Source organism: Anas acuta, chromosome Z (genome assembly GCF_963932015.1).
Source record: "Anas acuta chromosome Z, bAnaAcu1.1, whole genome shotgun sequence".
Classification (NCBI taxonomy): Eukaryota; Metazoa; Chordata; class Aves; order Anseriformes; family Anatidae; genus Anas; species Anas acuta.
The window spans coordinates 77071356-77092789 of NC_089017.1; the positions used below are offsets into that span (position 1 = coordinate 77071356).

Below are 21434 nucleotides of genomic sequence, written 5' to 3' on the forward strand. Positions count from 1 at the left end.
TGGTACACATACCTGTTGTACCTTTCGATACTCTTCTAGGACTTCCTCATGAAGGATCTTCAAGAAAAAAAAAGTGAAGACAATAATAAAGAACTTTTCACTGCTAATAGAAAATGCAACTATGTAAAGCAGTAAAAACGCAAAGCTTTACTCAAGATATTTTCTTATCCAAGAGCCATCCCTCTCCTGTACTGAAAAAAAAAAAAACAAAAAACAAAACCATAACCAGACCAACAAACCTAGGAAACAGCCCAGATCTGCAATTAAACCTGTAAATAAGCAACAAGAAGAGAATGTGTTTGAAGATTCCCTTTGTGAAGTCATTCATGCCACTGTAAAATACCTGTGTTCACAGACAGCTCAGTTAGGTGGAGTCTTCAATTAAGGGCTACACAACTCCTTGCAGGGTTTTGTGAGGCTACGAGAGCTAGTCCACACTGAGTCAGACCACATATGTGAGTTCTGCAAGGTTTCTCTCATTTGTCTGACCAAGCAGTACCAACTATTTTAAAATACTCCTTCTACTCTCAAATACATTTGCAATCTGTCAAAAAGAGCTTATAAAGGGTAGCCAGATACTACCAAGAACCCTCACCATGCACACAGAATTAAAGAATACCAGTACTGAACAGATGAAATTTGCATGTCAAAAACTGGAATGCTATGTTCCTAGTACCCTTCTTTGCTAAAATTTTCAGCTAGGGTTTGGGCCAGCCACCTAGAAGCTGAATATGTTTGTTGCTGTAAGTCCTTTTGAGTACATGTAGTTAAATACATATTCCTTCAGATAATGGAAAACAGCTGGTCAGCAAAGCCCAGGGATTATAGCTGCTGTTCTCCATATTTCTGTGCTTCTCCCTCATCAATATAGCAGCACATCACTGGGATGCTGTGGGGCAGTTAGCAAAGCCACAGCCAATCTGGTAACTCCAGCTATATGACCAGTCACTTGGTCTCTCCTGAACACTGAACTTTTAAAACCTTGTCAATACAATTTAATGGATTACTATGCTGAAGCATCTGCCCGTGCTGAGAATGTGGACTTTTGGAAAAGATGAGAGAAAAGACAAACGTGTGTGGTTTTATTCTGCTTTACCTGATATTCCTTGGACCCTGGAGAAAGCTGTTTCCTTTGTGCATCAAGCTTCATGAATCTCCTGGTGATATTCTCCATCCGAGCATACAAACTCCTGTATTCATCATACTCTGCATCGAAGTCATCCTTGTAACTCTGGCGCTGCTCATGCGAGACTATAGCTATGTATTTCCTAATGTAAAAAAAAAAAAAACAAAAAAAAACAACAAGTGTGTGTATGAGTGTACACCAAAGCCATTTCACAGTATCAGACAGATGCTTTGAGGAATGGGTTAATTGCTGCCCTCTGCCCTTCTTTACCTCTGTGAGGAAAAGAATTAACTGTTCTCCTAGAAGCTAGGAACTGATTGCTTTGTGTCTGTCCAGAGCTGCAAACACAGCATCCATTGACCATCAAGTCCCACTGCCTGGCCACTTCAGGACTAACTGAATGGCAAGTGTCAGTTCAAGCCAAGCTTTGGCTTTTCTTGTTTTCTCCCCGCAGATGTGAGCTGCTGCTCTCCACTCTCCCTGTGAAGCCTGACTTTGCATACAGAGGGCATATATTTTCTTTTTCTGCCCTAGTTCAAGGAGCTCTCTGTTCAGCCAGGCTGGTTTTCAGCCCCGCTTGTTTGACTTCCCACACACTGGGTTTGCCTGCATCTGGGCTTTTAAAAGGTGGTTCTTCAAAAGCAATCAGCTCTGATGGACCCCTAAAAAGGGATGCTGCTAACTAGTTCCCTGAGTAGTTTACAGTTCGCTCTCCTATAATCCAGGCCGGCAACTCTGCTGACCTTTTTCTGCTTATGTCAAAATTCTTGACCTCACTAATTCCTAATCACTGTGAACAAGACAAACACCTACCCTCACCTGCTTCACAGGGCCTTCTCCATTCTGAACAGACCTATGAGGACATCCCCTTCCTAGCTGGCTACGTGTTTGAATTCTCCGCCCAACGCAGGAAGCATTAAACTGCTGCCCCACAGTGCCTCAGGCTGCCCACGACGCACAGCTGCATTAAATATGCAGAAGCTATTTCTGTGTTACAATGTGAAGAATAATCCTCTCCTAGAAAATTATTTTTAGTATTTTAATAAAGCATTTAGGCAACCTACTGATTCTGCTGTTATGCCATTTCAAAGCAAGCTCTTCAGTACTTCTTATTGCAATGTGGTACGAAAATTTTCATTATATAGGAAGTGAATTTTAATTTTTGGGCATCTGACGTGACAATCTGCTATGGAGCTAAAATTAAACTCAACTGGGAAGTCTTTCTTCATTTGTAAAGAGTGCAATACCCCAAACATTGCAGATATGCAATGTTTCATATACAAGTTTAGCACATTTTTACTTTTTTCATAATTAAGAAGCTAGAATTTAAATTTGAATGGAGGTTTCATGACCATCTCTAGGCCCCTGTTTTACAATTTTGTGGTGAAATTGGATATTTTGCTGTAGCTTCCAATTAGTCAGTAGATATTCTTTAGATGTACTAAGTAGTGACAACACAGGACAGGTGTTTAAACTTCATGTACTGAGTAATTTAGCATTCAAACTTTGTTCTGTACTGCCTCACCCCTAAACAGAAAGCAACACAAGTTCATATGGCTCTTCATTTTGCTCTTCAGGAAGAGTGAATTTCTTAATTTTTATTTATCTGCTAAAGCATATTAAAAATCGTTCTTAATACTTCTTCCCCCTCAAAATAATTAAGGGACAGCCTTAGACTTCAAAAATTACAGGTATTCAAATAGGGCAGCTGGTTGACTTAAATCAAAATGTTCCTTTAGAGGAAATTGTCATTTTAAAGAAATTTGTCATTACTGTAAAATTATATTTTGGTAATTTTTCAGTTTTGTAGCTAAACTAGAGTTTTTACTGAAGTAGTTGAAAAATCATCTGTAAGTGATATGACGCTTAATTATTATTTTACTCACATGAAATAGTCTGGTAGTTCACTTGTCGATGAAGGAGTATCTGTGGAGGCAGTGGAATTTTCTTTAACTCCTGTGGAAAAGTAGAATTTTGATGCTCATGATAAACAGCTTTTTAATAGAGCTAAACAGTACCGACCTGATAGACTGGAAAAAAAAAATCCTTTAGTTTATTCTCACAGTAAATTACTGGCAATAAGCTCTATGCACTAATAATAGTGCTCACAAGACCTTCTCCACAGTAGGCAGCACCAGAGTTTACAAAGAGGGCATGGCTACTTTATTCTACAGGGTCTGCATGACCAAACTATTACTCAGAGGTCAGCTTTTCTTATTTCAAGACATGATGTGGCATCTGCACAGCAATTCAAATTACGCAGCAGCAGATGTAGTCACACAAAGAACAGAGTTTGATATATACCAACACCCAGGCTTCTGAGCATGGCAATAAAGGGAGTAGAAAGCTGAAGTTCTTTTCATGTCACTTTTTTTGTCCCTCCTTCCCTACCCATTTTGGATATCCAAAGCTGGATTCAATTTCAGCACTCTTCTAGACAGGAAAGTCAAGAGCATTGTGTATGGGTTACTGGCATTCAGGCTTCAATAACCTGCAACAAAGATTGTTCATCAATTAACGTGGCAATACTGGGGTTGAAAGTTATTTGCACTTGTAAATTGCTCTTTTGCTCTTTTAGACGGCATTGTGAAAACACAGTACATTCAACCTCCAGTCCGTCTTTCTAAAGAAATGTTTCAAGACACATTTGTCTTTTTGACAAATAAGAAAAATAGCTGGAACAGGAAGTACGGTTCAGTATCTGCGTAATCTGCCTGCCTTTCATTTGGGGTTTGTTGGGAAGCTTAAAAAACATACAATCCTTTATTGTAATTACTATCTTACATCACTGCTGTTTAAGCACAGTATTTCTGCCGAAGCTCAGCCATTTTTACCAAGCTGTAAGCTGAGCAAAATCACAGGAAGACTTACATGTGTTCTACTGAATTGGTTTTAATATTAAAATTATCACAGGTTATAAGCAGGAAGTATGGTAGAAAATAGTATAGGAATAAGAATAAATTCTAAGAAAAATGCAAAACATTCCCATAACCTCAGCATAACAAATGCTATTTCTATGAACAATTTGGCTGTGAGCATTTCACTTCCAAAAGCTCGAGCATAATTTGCTTAAATGGCTAGAGCCATCTGAAAACTTCAACGTAAGCATCAACTTGGAGGGTAATATGGATCCTTACTTCCCTAGCCATTCAGAATTATGTTACTGGTGTCTGGAGAAAGATGTTCATAGGTGTGTAAAGTCAGGCATGAATTATTTCCAAGGCAATTCCATGCCACATGTGGGCACTGGACAGTACGTCCAGGGTAAATGCGAAAAGACCATCTCAAAGCACGCTTATGTACACACACAATCCTTCAAAGGGGCACCCTGCATGCTCTGAAGATTCCTTTCGGCTGTGATAGGCAAGGGCCAAACCTGACTTCTAGTTCACTGAAGTAGTAGGTTCTGTGGCTAAAATGGAGAAGAGCACACAGCAGTGTTCAAACCAAAATTCCAGTAAATCATTTTCCAGTTTACACAGGTTTTAGAAAACCCAACAAAAGGTAGAGTAACATGAACTTTGTCTTGTAATACTTAATTAAATACATTTATTTCTGACCCATGTCTTTCAGTAAATATGCATTTCAATAAATAGTATACAATACATATATTTGACAAGCTTCTCTATCATACGTTATTAGAGCAAAGGCTTTAAAACCTGCTGATTAAAAAAGTAAATTTCAGTTTCATGGAAGTTTTAAAAAAAAATCTAATGAGTTTTTCTAGCACCTAGCCCTTCCTTTTAAAGCGTTACAGTCCAACAGGAATCCACGTAATATTTCTTTGTTCTAACCATTTTAGTAATGCAGAGTGAGAATTTTTAAAAATATGCCTAACTTTAGGTTCCAGCAGAACAAGCTCAGCATCTGTTTTGGGGCTTTTCTTTTTTTTTAAAAACTAAAAGATAAAATGTAATGCAATGGCAGGCAAAAATACAATTTCCTAATTTCATTATTATAAGTTAGGGATAATGTGAAGGAACTTAATACAGAGCAAGTGGAGAAAACAGACCATTCACCTTTCCACCCGCATTTTTACCAGCACCTTTTCACACCAGTTACCCATGCAATATTTAGGAAAAGCAGCGTATGGGTACCTTCATCTGTCTCCAAACTGGCGGGGTTTTTCAGGTTGGCAGTTTCTTCTTTTTCAAGGTCCTTCTCATTTTCGCCTGCACTCCTAGTGTCCTGCTTTTTGATTTGGTCCTTCTCTTTATGCTTTTTGGCCTTCTTCTTGGACTTTTTGTACAACACCATGCCGTTCTCTCCTGCCGGCACAGTATGATCCTCCAACGGACTGTCAGCGGGTGCTGGGGTTCCCGAGGGAGTCCGAGAGGTATATTTTTCTTGCTGGTCCTTGAAGATGCTACTGCTGTTTTGGTTGATGCTGTCTGTGGGCAGATATTGGGTCCCATGCCCTTTGGGGGTGCTGGGAGAGTTGGAGCTGGCGGTCTGGGGCGGGTTGGAGGCAGGCGTGCACGCGGTGGGCAGGGGCAGCGGGGCGGGCGCCGCGTCGGCTGGTGGTGGGGCCGGGGCTGCCTTCTTGGCAGGGGCAGGAGGTTGGGTGCCAAAGGATGGCTGGACTCGGCTGGTGAGGTGAGAGATCCTCGGCTTCTTGTTCATCAGGGGGTCGATGAAGTCGGAATCCCAGAGGCGTTTCTGAAAAATAAAACAGATTAGCAGAACTCAGTATCGCTGCTGGTCTGGGCAAAAGCATCTCAGAACAGACAAATCTCACACATCCCACACCTAAAGCAACGGCGCCCAGCAAGAAAATGATGCAGCTAAACACGTAGTTTGTTTACTCTTAGCTTTTAATCTTATGGTTTTGCAAGTTCTTTGTCCGAGCCTACAGCTAAGACTGCAGAAGGCTGCAGCCAGACAAGGAGGTCAGGTCCCTGGCTGACCACGGCAGCTCCGAGCACCACTAAAATACCTTAACCATGAGAGGCTTCAAGTCCTCTCCCGTTTATTGTTATGCACACACAAGCTCGCATAACCAAATTCCTTCAAGTTTTGGTTGCACTTACTAACGTGCAGTTTCTGTCACAGAAAGAGTTGTGCTTTTCCGTAAAGCAGTGTGTTTTATATGGACTTTTTAAGCACTTTCTAAAGAGTTTGTATTGTCCTGTTTTATTATTTTTAGAGAAACAGGACGTATGTATGCTAAGTTTGAAGAGGCTGGGAGAAGGCTGATGTACCTCCCACTGATCCAGACCTGCCTTTTACCCTGCACCATAACAAGTATTTAAATGATGCCAGGAAGAAAAACATTCCCTCAAACAGTAGATTGCTATGGCAATTTGTCCTTATTCTAGACTTTGAGCATTATATTTAAAGAGCAGCACAAGGATGTTCGTGCGGGTTTGATGGATTGTAAGTACCATATTCACAAAGAACCTTGAATGTATGCAATTGCGTAACAAATATTTATATAAATATATATATAAACCTTGTATGTATGATTTTCAGAAGACCTTCCCACACTCCAAGATAATCAAGTTATGTGTCAATACAAAACTATTAAGTATTTAATCAGAAAGTATGCGAATGTAACAATAACGGGTAGCCAAGAAGTTCAGCCTCTACAGGCAAGCTCCCTGCAAGGTCAGTGTGCTATTGACAGCGACACGCTAGGCTGATGCCTCGACTATTCAGACACTACGTGGATAGCTTCTGTGAGATCTAGGCTTATTTACAAGATAACATGTATTCAGGAACTGCTTTTTCCTGAAGATTTTAATAAACATAGCAGCTCTTGAGCTATGTGAGCATATGGTTTACAGCCTTTGACAGTGCAACCATCTTTAAAAAAAATAAATGTAACTGACCAACTAGAAATAAGAGCTTCAGCTTTTCATATGATAAAGACAATACTAGTGCTCTGCATTACAGCTTTTACTCCAATATAAAAGCCAGTTAAATCATAATACATTGTAAATAATGTTAAAAAGCCACAAAATACCTGGGAAGGAGAAGCTGTTGCAGCATCTTTATTAGAAGTTACAGGAGATTCCAAATGACTGGTGCTGGTGGTATTCTGAGATGAATTTACTCTTCTGTAAGGATTACCCATATTTCAGGTTACAAGGCAAAAACATCCATGTCATAATTCTTTCATTACTGGGAAAGCACACACTCCTCATTTCCCGGATGAAAGTTTCCAAAACTTATTTTCCTTCCCCTAGAGACTTAACTTACCTAGAAAGTATTAATTCCAGTGACTGTTTATCAAACTCATTGTATCCAGGCCAGTCTTTCTGAATGTCTTTAAATACATAATCCTTCAGAGTATAAGAGTTATCCTTGGGATTCAAGTTGGCTACCTACAGGCAGACATCAATAAAAGAAAAAAAGTTCGTTATACTTAAACACAAACCACAGTAGTAAAGCAGAGCTAAATCATTACTGAAAACAAAATCAAGCACAAGTGTTCTAGATTTTAGAGGTGAAGATCAAAGTCATTCTCATGTAATGAGCGTACTGATCCTCAAAAACATGGTCAATTTTGGATATATGAAACATGCTCATGTAAATTTGTCTGCACAACGTAACACTGAGTTTAATACAGCACTAAGAACCATGGCAAGCTATGCCAAAGCTGCCCAGTGTTCACTGGTACAGCATGTGGACAGGCCTGATTTTTAATATTATTTTCTGTGAAGGAGCAGAGAGTGCACATCCCCAGGTGCGGGCTCAGAGCTGTTCCACTTCAGGAGGACACCACGGCACTGCAGTTGTGGAGCACGGCTGTTCCTGGACAAGCATCTCCATCACCACCTCAATGAGCAAGAGCAGCTTATTTATCATCTCCTGCCTGGTAAACAGAATGGTGTTTCTTTCCCCAGTGTCTGCGAGCTGCAAGGAACTACAGCTTTCTGTCGGAGAGGCTTACAGGATAACTGCACTTCTACTACAAAGATGGATTATTCTGACACACAAAAGGCAGACAGATGAAAAAAGGTAACTGTGGCCATATCTAACAATTTCTATTTTAAAACCAAGATTTAGTGCTCAAGGAGAGACGCACAGAAACACTCTTCATCTTGCAGACACAGGGTTCATTGCAGCAAGTCACTGTCGTGAGAAAGTCGTGTGCCCCTGCAAGTGAGGTGTTAAAATATCTTCCCTAAGAAAAACACAAAGTATACTCAAAAAGTTCAAGTTAACTAGCAAAACCTCAGGACCACTGCCACCGAAAGGGCTGTTTCAGACTTCCTCCTCTAAATTTTTGAGGAAAAGAAAAACAACATTGGTCCATTTGCCTGATACAAAACGTTCAATCGCTCTGTAAAAAACGACCACCAGTTTCTGCAGCTTTCACTATTTTCTTCTCCCCAGCGTTTACTAAAAGTTATAAATGCCGATGCTCAAAGAAAAAAGGATTTAAATGTATTAGTGGATTAAGCATGCTTTATTTTCTGATGTACTTTCTGACATATTCTCAGACCTGAGTTTATTTTTTTATCCTTTAATACACTATAAATAAATGCTACTAATTTGTGTCTGTCTGCAAGTGTCCCCTGCTTAAAAATAATTAAAAGTATCCAAGACACCCAGAAACTAAACCATTTGTTAAAAAGTTGAATTAAAGCTATATTCTCAGAGAATGGAACTGTGAATGTTAGATATTAGCAAGTTTAGGCTCCTGATATGAGATTCCGCTAAAACTCACTACAAAGACAAGAAAAATTTGAGTAAGGTTTTTCATGGTGCTGCTAACACGATCATTTCTGAATACGAACTAGTACCTTCAGACTCTAAAAGTCTCTTGTAAACATTGCCAAAAGTAATGGGATAGGAGAACTTTTTTTAGTCTAGAGAGCTGAAGTTCTGGACTTTTAAAATCAACTTAAATATGAAATTAACTATTTAAATTCATAGTAAGAATGCAGCTTTTGTTAAATTGCACATCTTCAAGGTCAAAAACTACCACTGCTTTGGGCAAACAAAGAAACAATACTTTACATATTTGAGCAACCAGTGTTTAACATTCAGTGTAGGAACAACCCCAACTGCAAAAATATAAAATTTTACTCACTGTAGTAGTTTTCAAAACTATCCTAGATAGACAGAAAATGCTCCTGGCTTACGCTTGCATATTCTTGCATAACTCTGTCACAGTCTATGGGTACCAGTAGTATTAAAAAAATAAAGTCAGCATCCACTGCATATTATTATATCCTAATGAGCCTTCTCAAAACTGTTTGAGTAGAAAAATTAGTGTCACTCTTGACCACAGAATTTACAAGTTTCACCTTGTAAAAACACCGTAGGCTTACTGGTGATTTTGATGAACGTGATGAAGAAACACCAGCAGAACTTAACTCAGAGAAGCACTGGAAAAGCTACTGCATAAGAAAAAACCCTGCAGGAATGATAGAAGCAGAATTCGTACAATAGCAAAGAGAACCTTTGCTCGAATGAGGACCACTGCCTTTCTCATTTACTGATGGCTGAGACACCCCTCAACGGACTGCAGTGCACAACAGGTCACAAGAGGAGCCAACATACCACATACAGGCCACAAACTACATGCATGTGGAACACCAACCTACTTGACTACCGACTTCTCCCCATAAACTCATCACAACAAATATGAAGTACTGTGATGATCTATTTCAAGCAACTGAGAGAAAGTAAAGTCAGTTACTCTCAATTAGCTGGTTCAGCAGTCCAAGCAACAGGAAAGCATGGGGAAAAAAGGCAGTAGGAGCAACAAAGCTAAAAAAAAAAAAAAAAAGTGAATTGCTGCCTGCCATCCTAGAAAAACAAAACTACCCCCCAGATCTTTCAGTCTTTCCTTCTGTCACTTTGGCTTGCATTTGGAGGACCCTTCATAGTGCCGTTTGAAACACTGAAATGAGGAGAAGATTATTTAAAGTGTTTATTATTTTTCTCATTTAAATATGGGAGTAACATACCCCTAAATTATGATTAAAAGAACAGCAGGAGAAAAAAATGCTGGCAACCATGATCTGACCTGCTGCAGGATAGCTGCAAGGGAATTCTTGTCCTTCTGGTTGACACCATCTCTCTGCAAGCGAGCAAGTAACTCTGGTTTCTTGTAAGCCTTCAGTGCCAGTAAGTGAATCACCCTGTCCCTATACGGTCGCTGAGAAACAGTATTGTTTGCATGAGTCTTCCGTATCGTATTTGCTGGGTTTATGGGTGTCGACCTCTTCCTCTCAGGCGCAGCATCTGAAACGTTTTGTGGTGCTTTTCTGATCTGTACTCTTTTTCCTAAATTAAGGATAAAACGAAAAAGCGTTACCAGGGATGTTCAAAGTAGCCAAGGAAATTGATTTTTCTAAAATTGTATTTACTTAGCATTTTAAGATCCACTGGCATATTCAGAGAGTAAAGATGCATCAGGGTCAGAATTAAGATATTATTCAATACAATAAAAACAGGTAAGTGAATGATAGGAAAATTTACATATTTATTTATATAGATAGATGCTGCTTTTATTATTTTTCCAGTTTCATGCTTAAGCACTGAAGAGTGCCTAGGAAGACAAGTCTACAGAAACAATTGCACCACTGCTTAAAGAAACTACCAGCAATTGGTGTTCATCACCTGAGTCATTCATTCTATACAGAAATCTTTACCCCCCCCTCTTATTACATAAGCTCATATACATGTCATCAAGTTTGGCAGAAAACAGTATATCAAGAACCTAACACTTCTTGGGACCATGCCAGAGAAGTTTAAGAAGAAAGCCTGCTCAGCATTTTGGATCAAGCTACAAAGAGGCATGTTTCTCAACCGGAGGAGCAATGTGAGTGCTTGCAAACAGTGCATCCAGAGTGTGAAAGTAAGAGCGCCCAACCTGGATCTGAGCTTTCCAGAAACAGCCCTCAACTTCTCTACTCAGTTTTTAAGTAATACCTGCTATAGGACAGAAAGAAAATATAAAACGTGATATTATTGTAGTAAAAAAAAATGTTGCAATCCGCCAGAGGATGTGAGGCATTTTTCTGAAGCTAGCAAGTCACGTTTGGTAGATGAGGGAGGCCAACAAGGATGTGTCAGAACATCCGAGGCTCCACCTCTCCTCTGTCAGACACGCTTGGAATTCAGGAAATTTCTGGAGTCACAGGGGAGAGACCAGCACATAGCTGTGCTGATTACTGCTGTTCCCCAGGAACTGTAGAAATGTATTTCCAGTGCAGGCCAAACCTTTATAATCTTTCTGCCCTTGGACTTTGCCCTCCTGGCTGCCAAGAACAAAGCCAACCACACAAACACACGTGATGACGTTTTCAGAGCACCACGAGCTGGCCAGCTGTCTCCTGAATGCACTCCAAATGTTGTGACAAGGTAAAACCCATTTAGATGCGCGCCTCCTGGCACAGCAGATAGTGGAAGTAGCATTCAGCCAAGCACCTGCTTAAGTCGTGTCTCTGAATCACTTAAAAACAATCGGCCAAAAACATAACCACCCGCTACCACGAGTGACAACCCCAGCTCCCCACCTGTACCATATAAAGCACGCTGAAAGCCACCCTCTGTGCTTTAGCAGCACCCAGCCTGTCCCACCTGGGCTTCGCCTGTGCCAGCCTGAAACAGAAGCACCAAATCCCGTCATTCTGCTGCCACCCATCCTCAGGCCCCATTTCCTTAACTGAAAGCTTTCGCTTGGGGTCTGTTTAAGCAGACAATTTGCTTAAGGAGCCAGCATTATTTGTCTTGAGAGTTTTTTTTTTTTTAAATGGAAAAACAGTCTTATGGTAACAGTTGCTCATTCATGGTGAAGACAAAATAAATCTAATTAGCATCAGCATATGTGAAAAGCAATAAGCTTATGAATTTGTATAGGAAGCTTCCTCACTGTTGCTTTTTTTTTACGTTTCAAATTCAGGTGATGGTTTAGTGCAGTATTTAGGTAGTCAAGAGTGCTGTTACAAAACGAAAACATTAGTTACTAAAACAGAGGATATAAGTGCATGGGGAGTGAAAAACCCTCAAAAGCTCAACAGTCAAAATTTCAACCAGCCCAGCAATATGGGAACAAGGAAGGAAAGGCTGGCAGGCTTTGGGTAGGTTGGAAAAAGCTAACTTCTGAACGCAGCAACAGGAGATTTTAAATCTGCGACGTGAGAGCGAGCCACTTAAAACTAGGACTTGCCAACAGTATGCCAAAGGAAATAGTTACTGAAAACTTACAGACATCTAGTAGAAAACGAAATACAACCATACCTAAATATGGTCCACCAGGCTTAATAAACTTTGCACTTCGATTGCGTGATTCCAGTTCTGCTTGGGTCATGCGCTCTCTGGTCATCTGATAGGAATCATTTGTTGCACATACTGTAATTTTATTCTGTACAGATCCCAGGCAACTCAGTTGTGAGACTCCAGAACTACAAAAACATTGAAAAAAAAAAATGAGCCCAAGCACTATTTCAAGTCCAGAAGTATGGTTGTATTAGAAACTTAAACACCTGTGTTAACAGGCAGAGAAAAATGTTTTTCACTTCTGACAGCTAGCTAATAGATGTTTCAAATAACCTCTGCATGCCCAACGCCCAAGTTTTATCCATGTTACCTGTCAATATAATCACAATGTTCTCGTACAACCACTTTTGAGGGGCAAGCTCACGATAGGATGAGTGGCTGTACTAAGAACTACAGCAAGCTACTCAAATTACTACGTGAGCTGAAGTAGTTACATGGGCATCCTAACAGCTACCTGCACATTATGCCTTCGAGGCTTTCTGAGTAATGCTCAGCACCTAGTTAAGCACATATTTGAAAGTCACCAGCTTCCTCTGCCCGCCCAAGTCCGACAACTTGCTCGTGACTGCCCACGTCTCCCTGAGGTTGAAGAAAGCAAAGCCAGACCTCCCCTCAAAGCCTGTATGCTACCTGCCACCACTAACTGCTGCCTTCAGAGGTTGTCCTCCTTTTTTTTTTTTTTTTTTTTTTTTGCTGACCCTGTGCATTTGACCGCAATGTTGGTTTAACTCTGGGGATTTGTATTTTATAAGGGACACTTCAAACAAAGCCCTGCACAACAGAACAAATGAGAGGGCAGGTGTGGCCTCTCCTCAGTAAAGCTCAGATGTCAGGTTTCTGAAGGGGCCCAGTCCTCTGGGATGCAAGTGCCTTGTGTTTCTACCAGCCACAGACATCGGCAGCACCTCACTGTCGGAGCTGCTGGCAGAAGCTGCAAAATAGGTGAAGAGTGGCTTTCCCCCAAAACCATCTTCTTGTTTGCCCTGAATCAGTTTAAATGCACTCACAGTCATCCAGATGAGCATGTCCACGGCCTAACAGCAACTTAATTTAACCTTAGTGATTACAGCTCTGAACACCTATTTTGTGCAGCAGAGCACTCGTTCTGTCCAGAAAGAAGATGTCAGACTAATCTAGCCTGAAACACTTCGAACAACCCTGAAACTCCCCAGTTAAGGTTCCAAAAGGAGAGGTTGAGCAACAACATTCAGCATCTAGCTTCTTACCTTACCAGGTTGTTTCTGACAGCCACAAGACTGGACAAAGGCAAGCCACTGAGAATATCCAGGATACAGCCACGGTTCTGTCCAACTGGAGCCCAGAGCTACATTTTTGGAATTGTTTCTTGCTCCCAGAACAGCATATGTACAATAGAAAGAGATTGTTCTTGCCGCCCAGAGTGCAAGCTCTACCTGTTGCCCATTTGCTTTACCCATCACAGGGACTCATCGATCTAAGAAGGACCAGCACCAACACCGAAGCATCGTGTGCTGCTCAGTGCATGTGGCTTGCTGTCACTTCCCCGGATTGCAGCAACCAAGCAAAGTTCAAGAAGAGAAAGGGCCCCACTGGGCAAGACATCTGCATGGAACAGCTCCCATAGCAGCTTGTCCCAAATATATTTCAAAGAAGAAGAGATGGGGCACAGCTCAGACCTCAGAGAAAAGGCTAATACTATGCGAGCTGCTAAGCACTAACCAAGAAGACACTGTGCAATTCCCCTCCTTAGGCTATGGATTTTCTGAATTTGAGCAAGTTTTGAAGCCAGACCTGCCTTGAGCAGAAGGTCCCTTCTGTATTATTATTTTTCAATGATTCTACATAAAATACTCCAATAAACTGAGAGCTGACTACAAAAGAACTCAAAATCTAATTCAAACAAGCTTTCAAAATAGATTGGCAGAACCACATTAAAACTACTTAGGTATGTTATTCAGACCTAAAGCAGCTTAAATTTAATCTTTCTTATAAAATGAATTCAGTTCAATTTAACAGAAGCTGCTCCTTCACAAAGGGCCCACAGAGATGCTCAGTGAAACACTTGAGTCGGACTTGAGGACCGCTACACATTAGGCTTGCCCGCACAAGGACCCTGAAGCAATTTCTCTCAGGAGTATGAGCTGTCTTCCTCAATGGCCCTCTTGAAGGCCACTTGCAGGTTTTCTAATCAGGAGCTGGCAGCAGCCTCAGCACACCAGGCACACACAACTTTTATCAGACAGAAGAGGGGAGAGCAAGCAGGACTTACCCCTGCTGCTTACTCTGTGCCAGCATCAGCAGCCACTGTCCGGCTCCTTTCAGACACAGCGTAAACACGGGGGGAAAACAAAAACAAAACAAAAAAAAGCACACCAAAAGGCACCCCCCCATGCTCCCCAGGTCCGCTGCTGAAGCGTTCAGCTCTCAGCAGTCCCACCAGCTGCACGAGTTGACAGAAAGGCTGCACTGCCTAGGAGAGAACTAGCACAAGAAGTGAGGACGTTTGGAGGTCTCCTGCTAGGCAGAGAGCTATGGTAAATTCTCCATCACAACAAACCCCAATTTCCAAGGTAAGTGCAGGAGCCTTTCTGCAGCCAGAAGAGGAGCAGCCCCTTTCGGAGATGCACACAGGGCTGTCTGCTATCAGCTTCCCTGCTCAGCACAGGCTCTGCTGGCAGCTTCCTGCAAACGCGTGGGGACAGGCAGTGGTTCTGCACCCCCGACCCCACCAGCACCACACTGAATGCCTTCTTCCAGGGGCTGAGGCAGGCCAGGTGTGAGAGCACGGAGCTTGCTGGGCTGTTAGCTAGACCCTAACACTGTTCACTTTGACTCAAACGAACCAGGACAAGGCGCTGCTGTATTGCCTTTAGGTTCTGAAACGTGGTGGTCATGCAGCTATGGGTAGGTCACTGAGTTATGTGGTTCTTAAAATAAGACAACTATCCATCATGGCTGGCCTCCTAGCAGGCTGCCAGCTATAATCATATTTACATATGGTTGGAGAATGGATCTGGTCTAGCTTGGATGATACTGAACTCCAAATGCTTTTAAAAATAGCTCTGAGAGGTGAGAAAGCAATCAAAAGGCTACTCTCTTTAAAAGCAAAACCTAAAGAATTCTATGTAAAAGCAAGTATTTATATATAATGAGCAAAAAATCATGCTACTGCTAGGTATTTTTTTTTTTTTAAGCTGCAGCTCATCATTAAGAGCACGCCTCTGTTAAAGGTTTGAGCATATAGCATAAAGCCACAGAATCTACTTAAATTTGCCATGAAAGAAAATGTTAAGTAAAACTTACCTTGAGACAGTTTGCTGGACACAGTCAAAGCTTCCCTGAGGGCTATCTTTGCCAACATTTGACACGTAGAAGTTAAATGTATGCAATTCATTTGGGACTTCAGCTTTGGGAATTTTAACAACCTAAAAGGAAAAAAAAAATATGTAAAGACTTCAATCTACACTCCTTTGCTTGTGATTAGCTACAGTCATAAGAGTCTTCGTAGGATTTACTTCTCAATGAGAAAATGTGTTTCAAAAGCTTTAGCATGATTTCAGTGACATCGCTAAGAAGTCTGATCTGGCATAATTTGCCCTCCAAAAGCAGCAGAGGCTATGTACTGCTGTTGTAACTGTACCAGAAAAGCTACAGTCAGTCGTCAAGGCACTCAAGCAGCAAGCAGTCTGGCACCTAATTCTGCAAGGCATACAAGCAGCAAGTAGTCCCTTCCAATTAAGTGGAATTACTATGCATGTACTTAGCTTTAAACGCAAGTGCCTGAGCACAGCCAAACAGGCTGAAGCTCGGCTAACTCAACAGAGCAAAGCAATGTGCACGACCCAGCTCTGTGATTTACCCGGTCCTCACCAAGCACAATCAGCATTCAGCTACAAGAAACAGCAACACACGAACTGTAAAACTTCTAAGTTATATCAAAAGTGAATTTCAACTCCAACAGACGCTAAAAGCCTTTTTCTTTTGCTCGGTTCTAGATTATTTGCATAAGCATGACATGTAAATAGTTGTTGGTAAACTCAGATATAATAAAACTTTATTTCCTTGGCTGAGCTAATCACTTAGCCTAGGATGTGACGCACGTTACCAGAGCTGAAAAACTTAAGTGTGAGAAATCACTAAAATGTTTACTGGCATAAGCACATTTGAAAAATGTGCTGCTTTACAAATAAAACCCTGAAGCACAAAAAATGACTGCCATCCAATTACTTTGTTCTGAACATAAAATTAGGCTGCATAACGTCTAAAAAGCTGTTTTGAAATTTGCTTGAATTTTTAATGGAATATTAAGTAAAAGTGACAAGAAAAGGTATTTAGATGTGATATTCAACAGTCTTTTTCTTATCCTTTCACTTGTAAATTTGGCTAGTCTTTCTAAAAATCAATGTCATTTTGCACAAAGTACTAACACGAAACTAGAAGACTCCAATAGTATTTATATTTTAATCATTAACATCTGGACAGTTTAGCAGCAGCTCGGGGCAATTGCTGGACAAGGAGAAAGACAATTTACCCGAACATTATTCTTTTACTTAAGCCTCAAGTAGCTGTATTCTTAAGAGAGCGATTTATGCAGTTGCAATAAGAATGAAAATAAAGCAAGTTACCTGATGCATCATTGTGGGTCACGCGTGCTACCTTACCTTTCAACTATTACAAAGGTTAGTACCAAGTAACCATCAGTCTGAAAAGATCACAGGAACATGAATTCACCTACGTTTTCTAAAACCAGCCATCACTGATTGAACGTTTCAGCCTAATGGTTTTGCAGTACATACAGCAGGTGTGTATGCGTGGCATTGATAGGACTGTAAGTGGCGGACTGAGGATTCAACCCACTGAAGAAGAGGATGTCTTGTAGCCTGATGTAGTTTTTGGAAGAACAGCAAATATCAGTCTAAGGCTGCCAGTCAAGAAATACAACCACAGTTTTTCAAAAACTTTGCAAGAGCTAGGTGATCACTCCTCAGGCACTCCCTGACTTAAGGTAAAGAGGAAGCAAGCACTATGGGAGAATATGTTTGAAATCTTCAAGCACAGAAAACAGCAGTGCAACTAATTGGAGAATAAAAAATAGTTTCATCTCCAGTTCCAAAATTATTGGATTTGTAATGCAGCGGATACAAGGCTCTCCTTTTTGTCATTTTCCTTAAAAGTTCTTACCGGTTAGAAATTTGAGGTGTTTTTAAAGAACTCAAAACAACAGTGGTGAGAAGGGCTGCTAAATCAGTTCAATGCCGCGTTTCTTACTATTTGCTGCTGCATCCAGGAAACTGAAGGACCCAGTAAATGCTTTAGCAACCTCTGAAAAGGACTCATTCAGAGTATCCACAAAGTGAAAAGCTTTTTCCCTTAAACAAGGGAACTTACTGCAGAAAGTCTGTTGTATTTCAGATAAGCCAGTTCAATAAACTTTGAAAAAGCTCTGAGGGGAAAAGAAAGTGCATTTTAAGTTACATTAAATGCAAATAAATCAGATAAGCTGATTTTCCATATTATGGTTCAAAAGTAAAAGCCCAAACATTTACAAAAAAAGAACAAAGTGTAAGTATTGAATCTGTAGGTAATACAAAGCTGGCAGGGACAAAATACACGAGGATGGAGTCAAAGCAGACTTGAAAAACAGGAGATGAGTCTGAAAATGCGAGCATGCTGCCATTTGAAAGCAGCTGTGCAAGGAACCTTATTTTTAGAGCAGAAACATGGGAACCAGCCAGCTGCAGGAGCAGCTCCACAAAAACTGTAAAAACACAAAAACTGCACCTCGAACCGCAGCACAGTGGCCTGAGCCCTGCAGCTGGGAGCTGCCTCTCTTGATCCTCTTTCCAGCTCTTCAGAGACTACTGCTGCTTCTGCAATTACTCCATTAACTTGCTGACAGCTTCTAGGTTTTCAAAAATTACTGCCACCCCAAATGCTTAAGATCAAGTTTTATTGCTCTTGGCATACTTGCCATTCCCTTCTGTATCTTGCAAGGCAAAATAGCACTTCAAATTAGTTTGACACATCAGTTTCTCCAAATAAGCCTTCTGTTTTGAACAAACCAGCCAGATTTTACACCATAAATTTGTATCATATAGTTCTGAAAATTTCAATAGGGAGTTTGAGTCTAATCAGAATTGAGATGCTGCACTCAGCTTCCAATAAGCAGAGTGGCCAAAAGTTTGTTTTTCCTATTTGGGCTATACTTGCAGAAGTAGGTCAAGGATCCTGTATTAATAAAGCACATATTGCAACTGCATTAATCCGTGACAGAAAATAAACTTATCTGTATCAGGAAGCTGCACTGCAAGCCGGTTGTTAGTGCTTTTGTTCAGAAAAGCTGCTTTATATTCGTACTCCGCCTTGCATGCATACAGAGTGTCCCAGCTTGCAGGTGGCGTGCTCTACCTAAAAAGTAATTTGCCATACCCTCCCATGGCAAAGAAGAGTATTTCTAACAGCAAACACCCACCCTGGCACAACGCATTACTCATCGCTGATCTGTGCTCTTCCCCTAGGAGGAGGGAAGTCCTTGCTGCAGACCTAGTTTATCCCTGCCAGCAGACAGCCAGATGGAGCAATGAAAGACGATGAGAAAGCCCTGAAGAGAAGCTGCAATATATGCACACCTTAACCAAAGAATCACTCAGGTTGTGTCTAGACAAGGAAACAAGGTCACCTTGAAAACAGGTGCATGCCAGCGTCGTTCAAAACAACTTCTCCCCCTCACTTAGGCACCAACCTAGTGAAATGAGCCACGTGTCTACCCCCAAACATCGCCCCAGTTTCAGGCAGGTTAACAAACTTGTCTGAATTACTGTGTCTGTGGTCTGTATACTTCCCAGGGTATGTACCAGCATGTGAAGACAGAGCATCATTTTTCTCCTAGCAGATGATTCCTTATGCACCCAAACACATTTATCCTCGTCTGCACACCTTTCCCCGTTTCACACGGGATGCCCATTGTGCAGACGGCGTGTCAATACAGCCAGCTATGGTAGCACTACTCCATTTCTCCCACACGTCACTTCACATCGAACACACGTAACTCACGTCCCTGTGTCCTCATTTTGGCTGTGACAGAGTTGATTTTCCTTGTGACAGCTGGTATGGTGCAGCGTTTTGGATTCAGGATGAGAACAACGCTGATAACACACCGACCTGTAGCTGTTGCAGAGCAGTGCTTGCACTAAGCCAAGGACTTCCCAGCTTCTCACACTGCCCTGCCAGCGAGGGGCTGGGAGACAGCCAGGGCCAGGACAGCTGCCCCCAGCCACCAGAGAGATGGTTGGGCAGGAAAGCCCTCAGACAGGTCTGGAATATCTCCAGAGAAGGAGGCTCCACAACCTCTGGTCAGCCCTCTCCAGCACTCCGTCACCCTTGCTGTAGATAGGATGTTCCTCACAAACACAGGTAAAACCTGTGTTCCAGTTTTTGGCTATCGCCCCTTGACCCATGGCTGCACACCACTGGAAGGAGGTTGGCCCCGTCCATTTGCCTCCCACACTTCAGATATTTATGAACATTGATCAGGTCACCTCTCAGTCTTCTCAAGGCTGGAGAGACCCAGGCCTCTCAGCCTCTCACACAGGAGATGCTCTGGGCCCTTATGGAGGTTATGTACAAGGAGGCAAATACTTAATGGTTTTTCCCACCAGGTTTGACAGAATTTTCTGCTCCCTGATGATCAGCCGTATGTTTCAAACCCTTCCCTTCTCATGCTTCCTTTCTGCTTTACTTCGGAGCTGTCTCCTCACACCGTTTTATCATCTGTGCTTTATCATCACCCCCATTCTCCCTGGTTGAAGAAAAAGAAGAAAAAAGTCTTTAATGAATGCAACGATTAACAGGCTTTCTGGAAGGTAACACGTGAAAAAAGGTGGCCATAAGCCATTGCAAAAGAATTATTACCCAGTTCTGGGAACCGAGCAATTTCTTGTTTAGCCTACAGAATCTGTATTACTTCAGCAGAAGCACACAGAAGTCTTAGTATTAATGTCAAACTCATCTCTCTAGGCTGACAGAGATGCAAAAAGCCTCACTGTTTTCTAGATCCATGCTGAAGAGACAGGAATGGCTGAGCAGATCACTCTGAACCCATGGTAGCTGCAGGAAATTTGCTCCTTCTGCCCTGCGCTAAGTTCACATAAAGAAAATTATTTCATCTGTTTGCATACAACTCACAGACAAATTTAATTAACTCACAGGATTTCTCTCACTTGTAGACTTTTCAGATGAGTTATGACAAGGGATCGACTGCTTTCAGGTACTGCAGCATGGAGAAGTCACGGGGGGCATTGCACCTAAATTGAACACACCAGATGTCTTGGTTCTGTCACCAAATGGCAAAAAAAAAAAATATTAAAAAGATTGCTACTGGTGCCTGAACCTCCAGTGCTGATGCGATCTCTTAGGATATTCATATGAGGAAAGACTTTAACAGCATTCATGCCCATTTAATGCACTAAGGCGTGCTCTTACAAGGCAGAGAAGCCAGGCAAATGTGCTGCCAGACAGAAGCACAGCTCTACCACCACACGCTCCTCTTGCCCCCCTTGGGACTGCTCTGGGGGCAGCTTCCGTGTCCGAGAGACCAAAATCGTGAATCAAACTCTGATGATCTCAACCCAAGTGACCTGAAAGAAGCCATGCAGACAGCTGTCACCAGAAGAGCACCCTGTGGCACACAGCAGACACCCTGTTTCCATCTCCTTCCTTCACCCCACTGCTGGGGCTCAATGCCCACATCTGCAAAACCTCATGAGTCCCCACATGGGTCTCGAGTGTACCTGGGAAGGCTCGTATGCCCCAACCTGGCCCCACTGTCATCGCCTACCAGGCTGGAGCACTCAACACCGGAGTCAAGAGCTCTTGACCCTCTACAGCCTACTTTAAAACATTATTTTAAAATATCTGTGTCCTCACGTTGACTTGCAACTTGGTACCATTCAGTGGGTTCAGTAATAGAGCACATCCACTAGAACAACTCAAGCCCTTGACTTTAATCCCTTCCTCTTCATAATTGATTTCTGGATCTATCATTATCCTCTCTCACGCCGAGACATCATCCTCATTGGCTCTCCAATGT

At 41.8% G+C, this 21434-nt stretch overlaps 1 protein-coding gene across 4 annotated transcripts in view; it reads right to left on the reverse strand.

Moving 5' to 3' along the window:
* Window positions 1-21434, reverse strand: part of ELL2 (elongation factor for RNA polymerase II 2) — a 37649-nt gene that overhangs the window by 3425 nt on the left and 12790 nt on the right. For all 4 annotated transcript variants that reach the window (XM_068666688.1, XM_068666687.1, XM_068666689.1 and 1 more), the window contains 9 exons: window positions 15650-15771; window positions 12329-12492; window positions 10110-10369; window positions 7328-7452; window positions 7092-7185; window positions 5224-5785; window positions 3013-3082; window positions 1097-1268; window positions 13-57 (listed from right to left, as the gene is read on the reverse strand). In XM_068666688.1, the coding sequence (XP_068522789.1) occupies window positions 13-57; window positions 1097-1268; window positions 3013-3082; window positions 5224-5785; window positions 7092-7185; window positions 7328-7452; window positions 10110-10369; window positions 12329-12492; window positions 15650-15771 (1614 nt within the window). The remainder of the gene's footprint in view (window positions 1-12; window positions 58-1096; window positions 1269-3012; window positions 3083-5223; window positions 5786-7091; window positions 7186-7327; window positions 7453-10109; window positions 10370-12328; window positions 12493-15649; window positions 15772-21434) is intronic.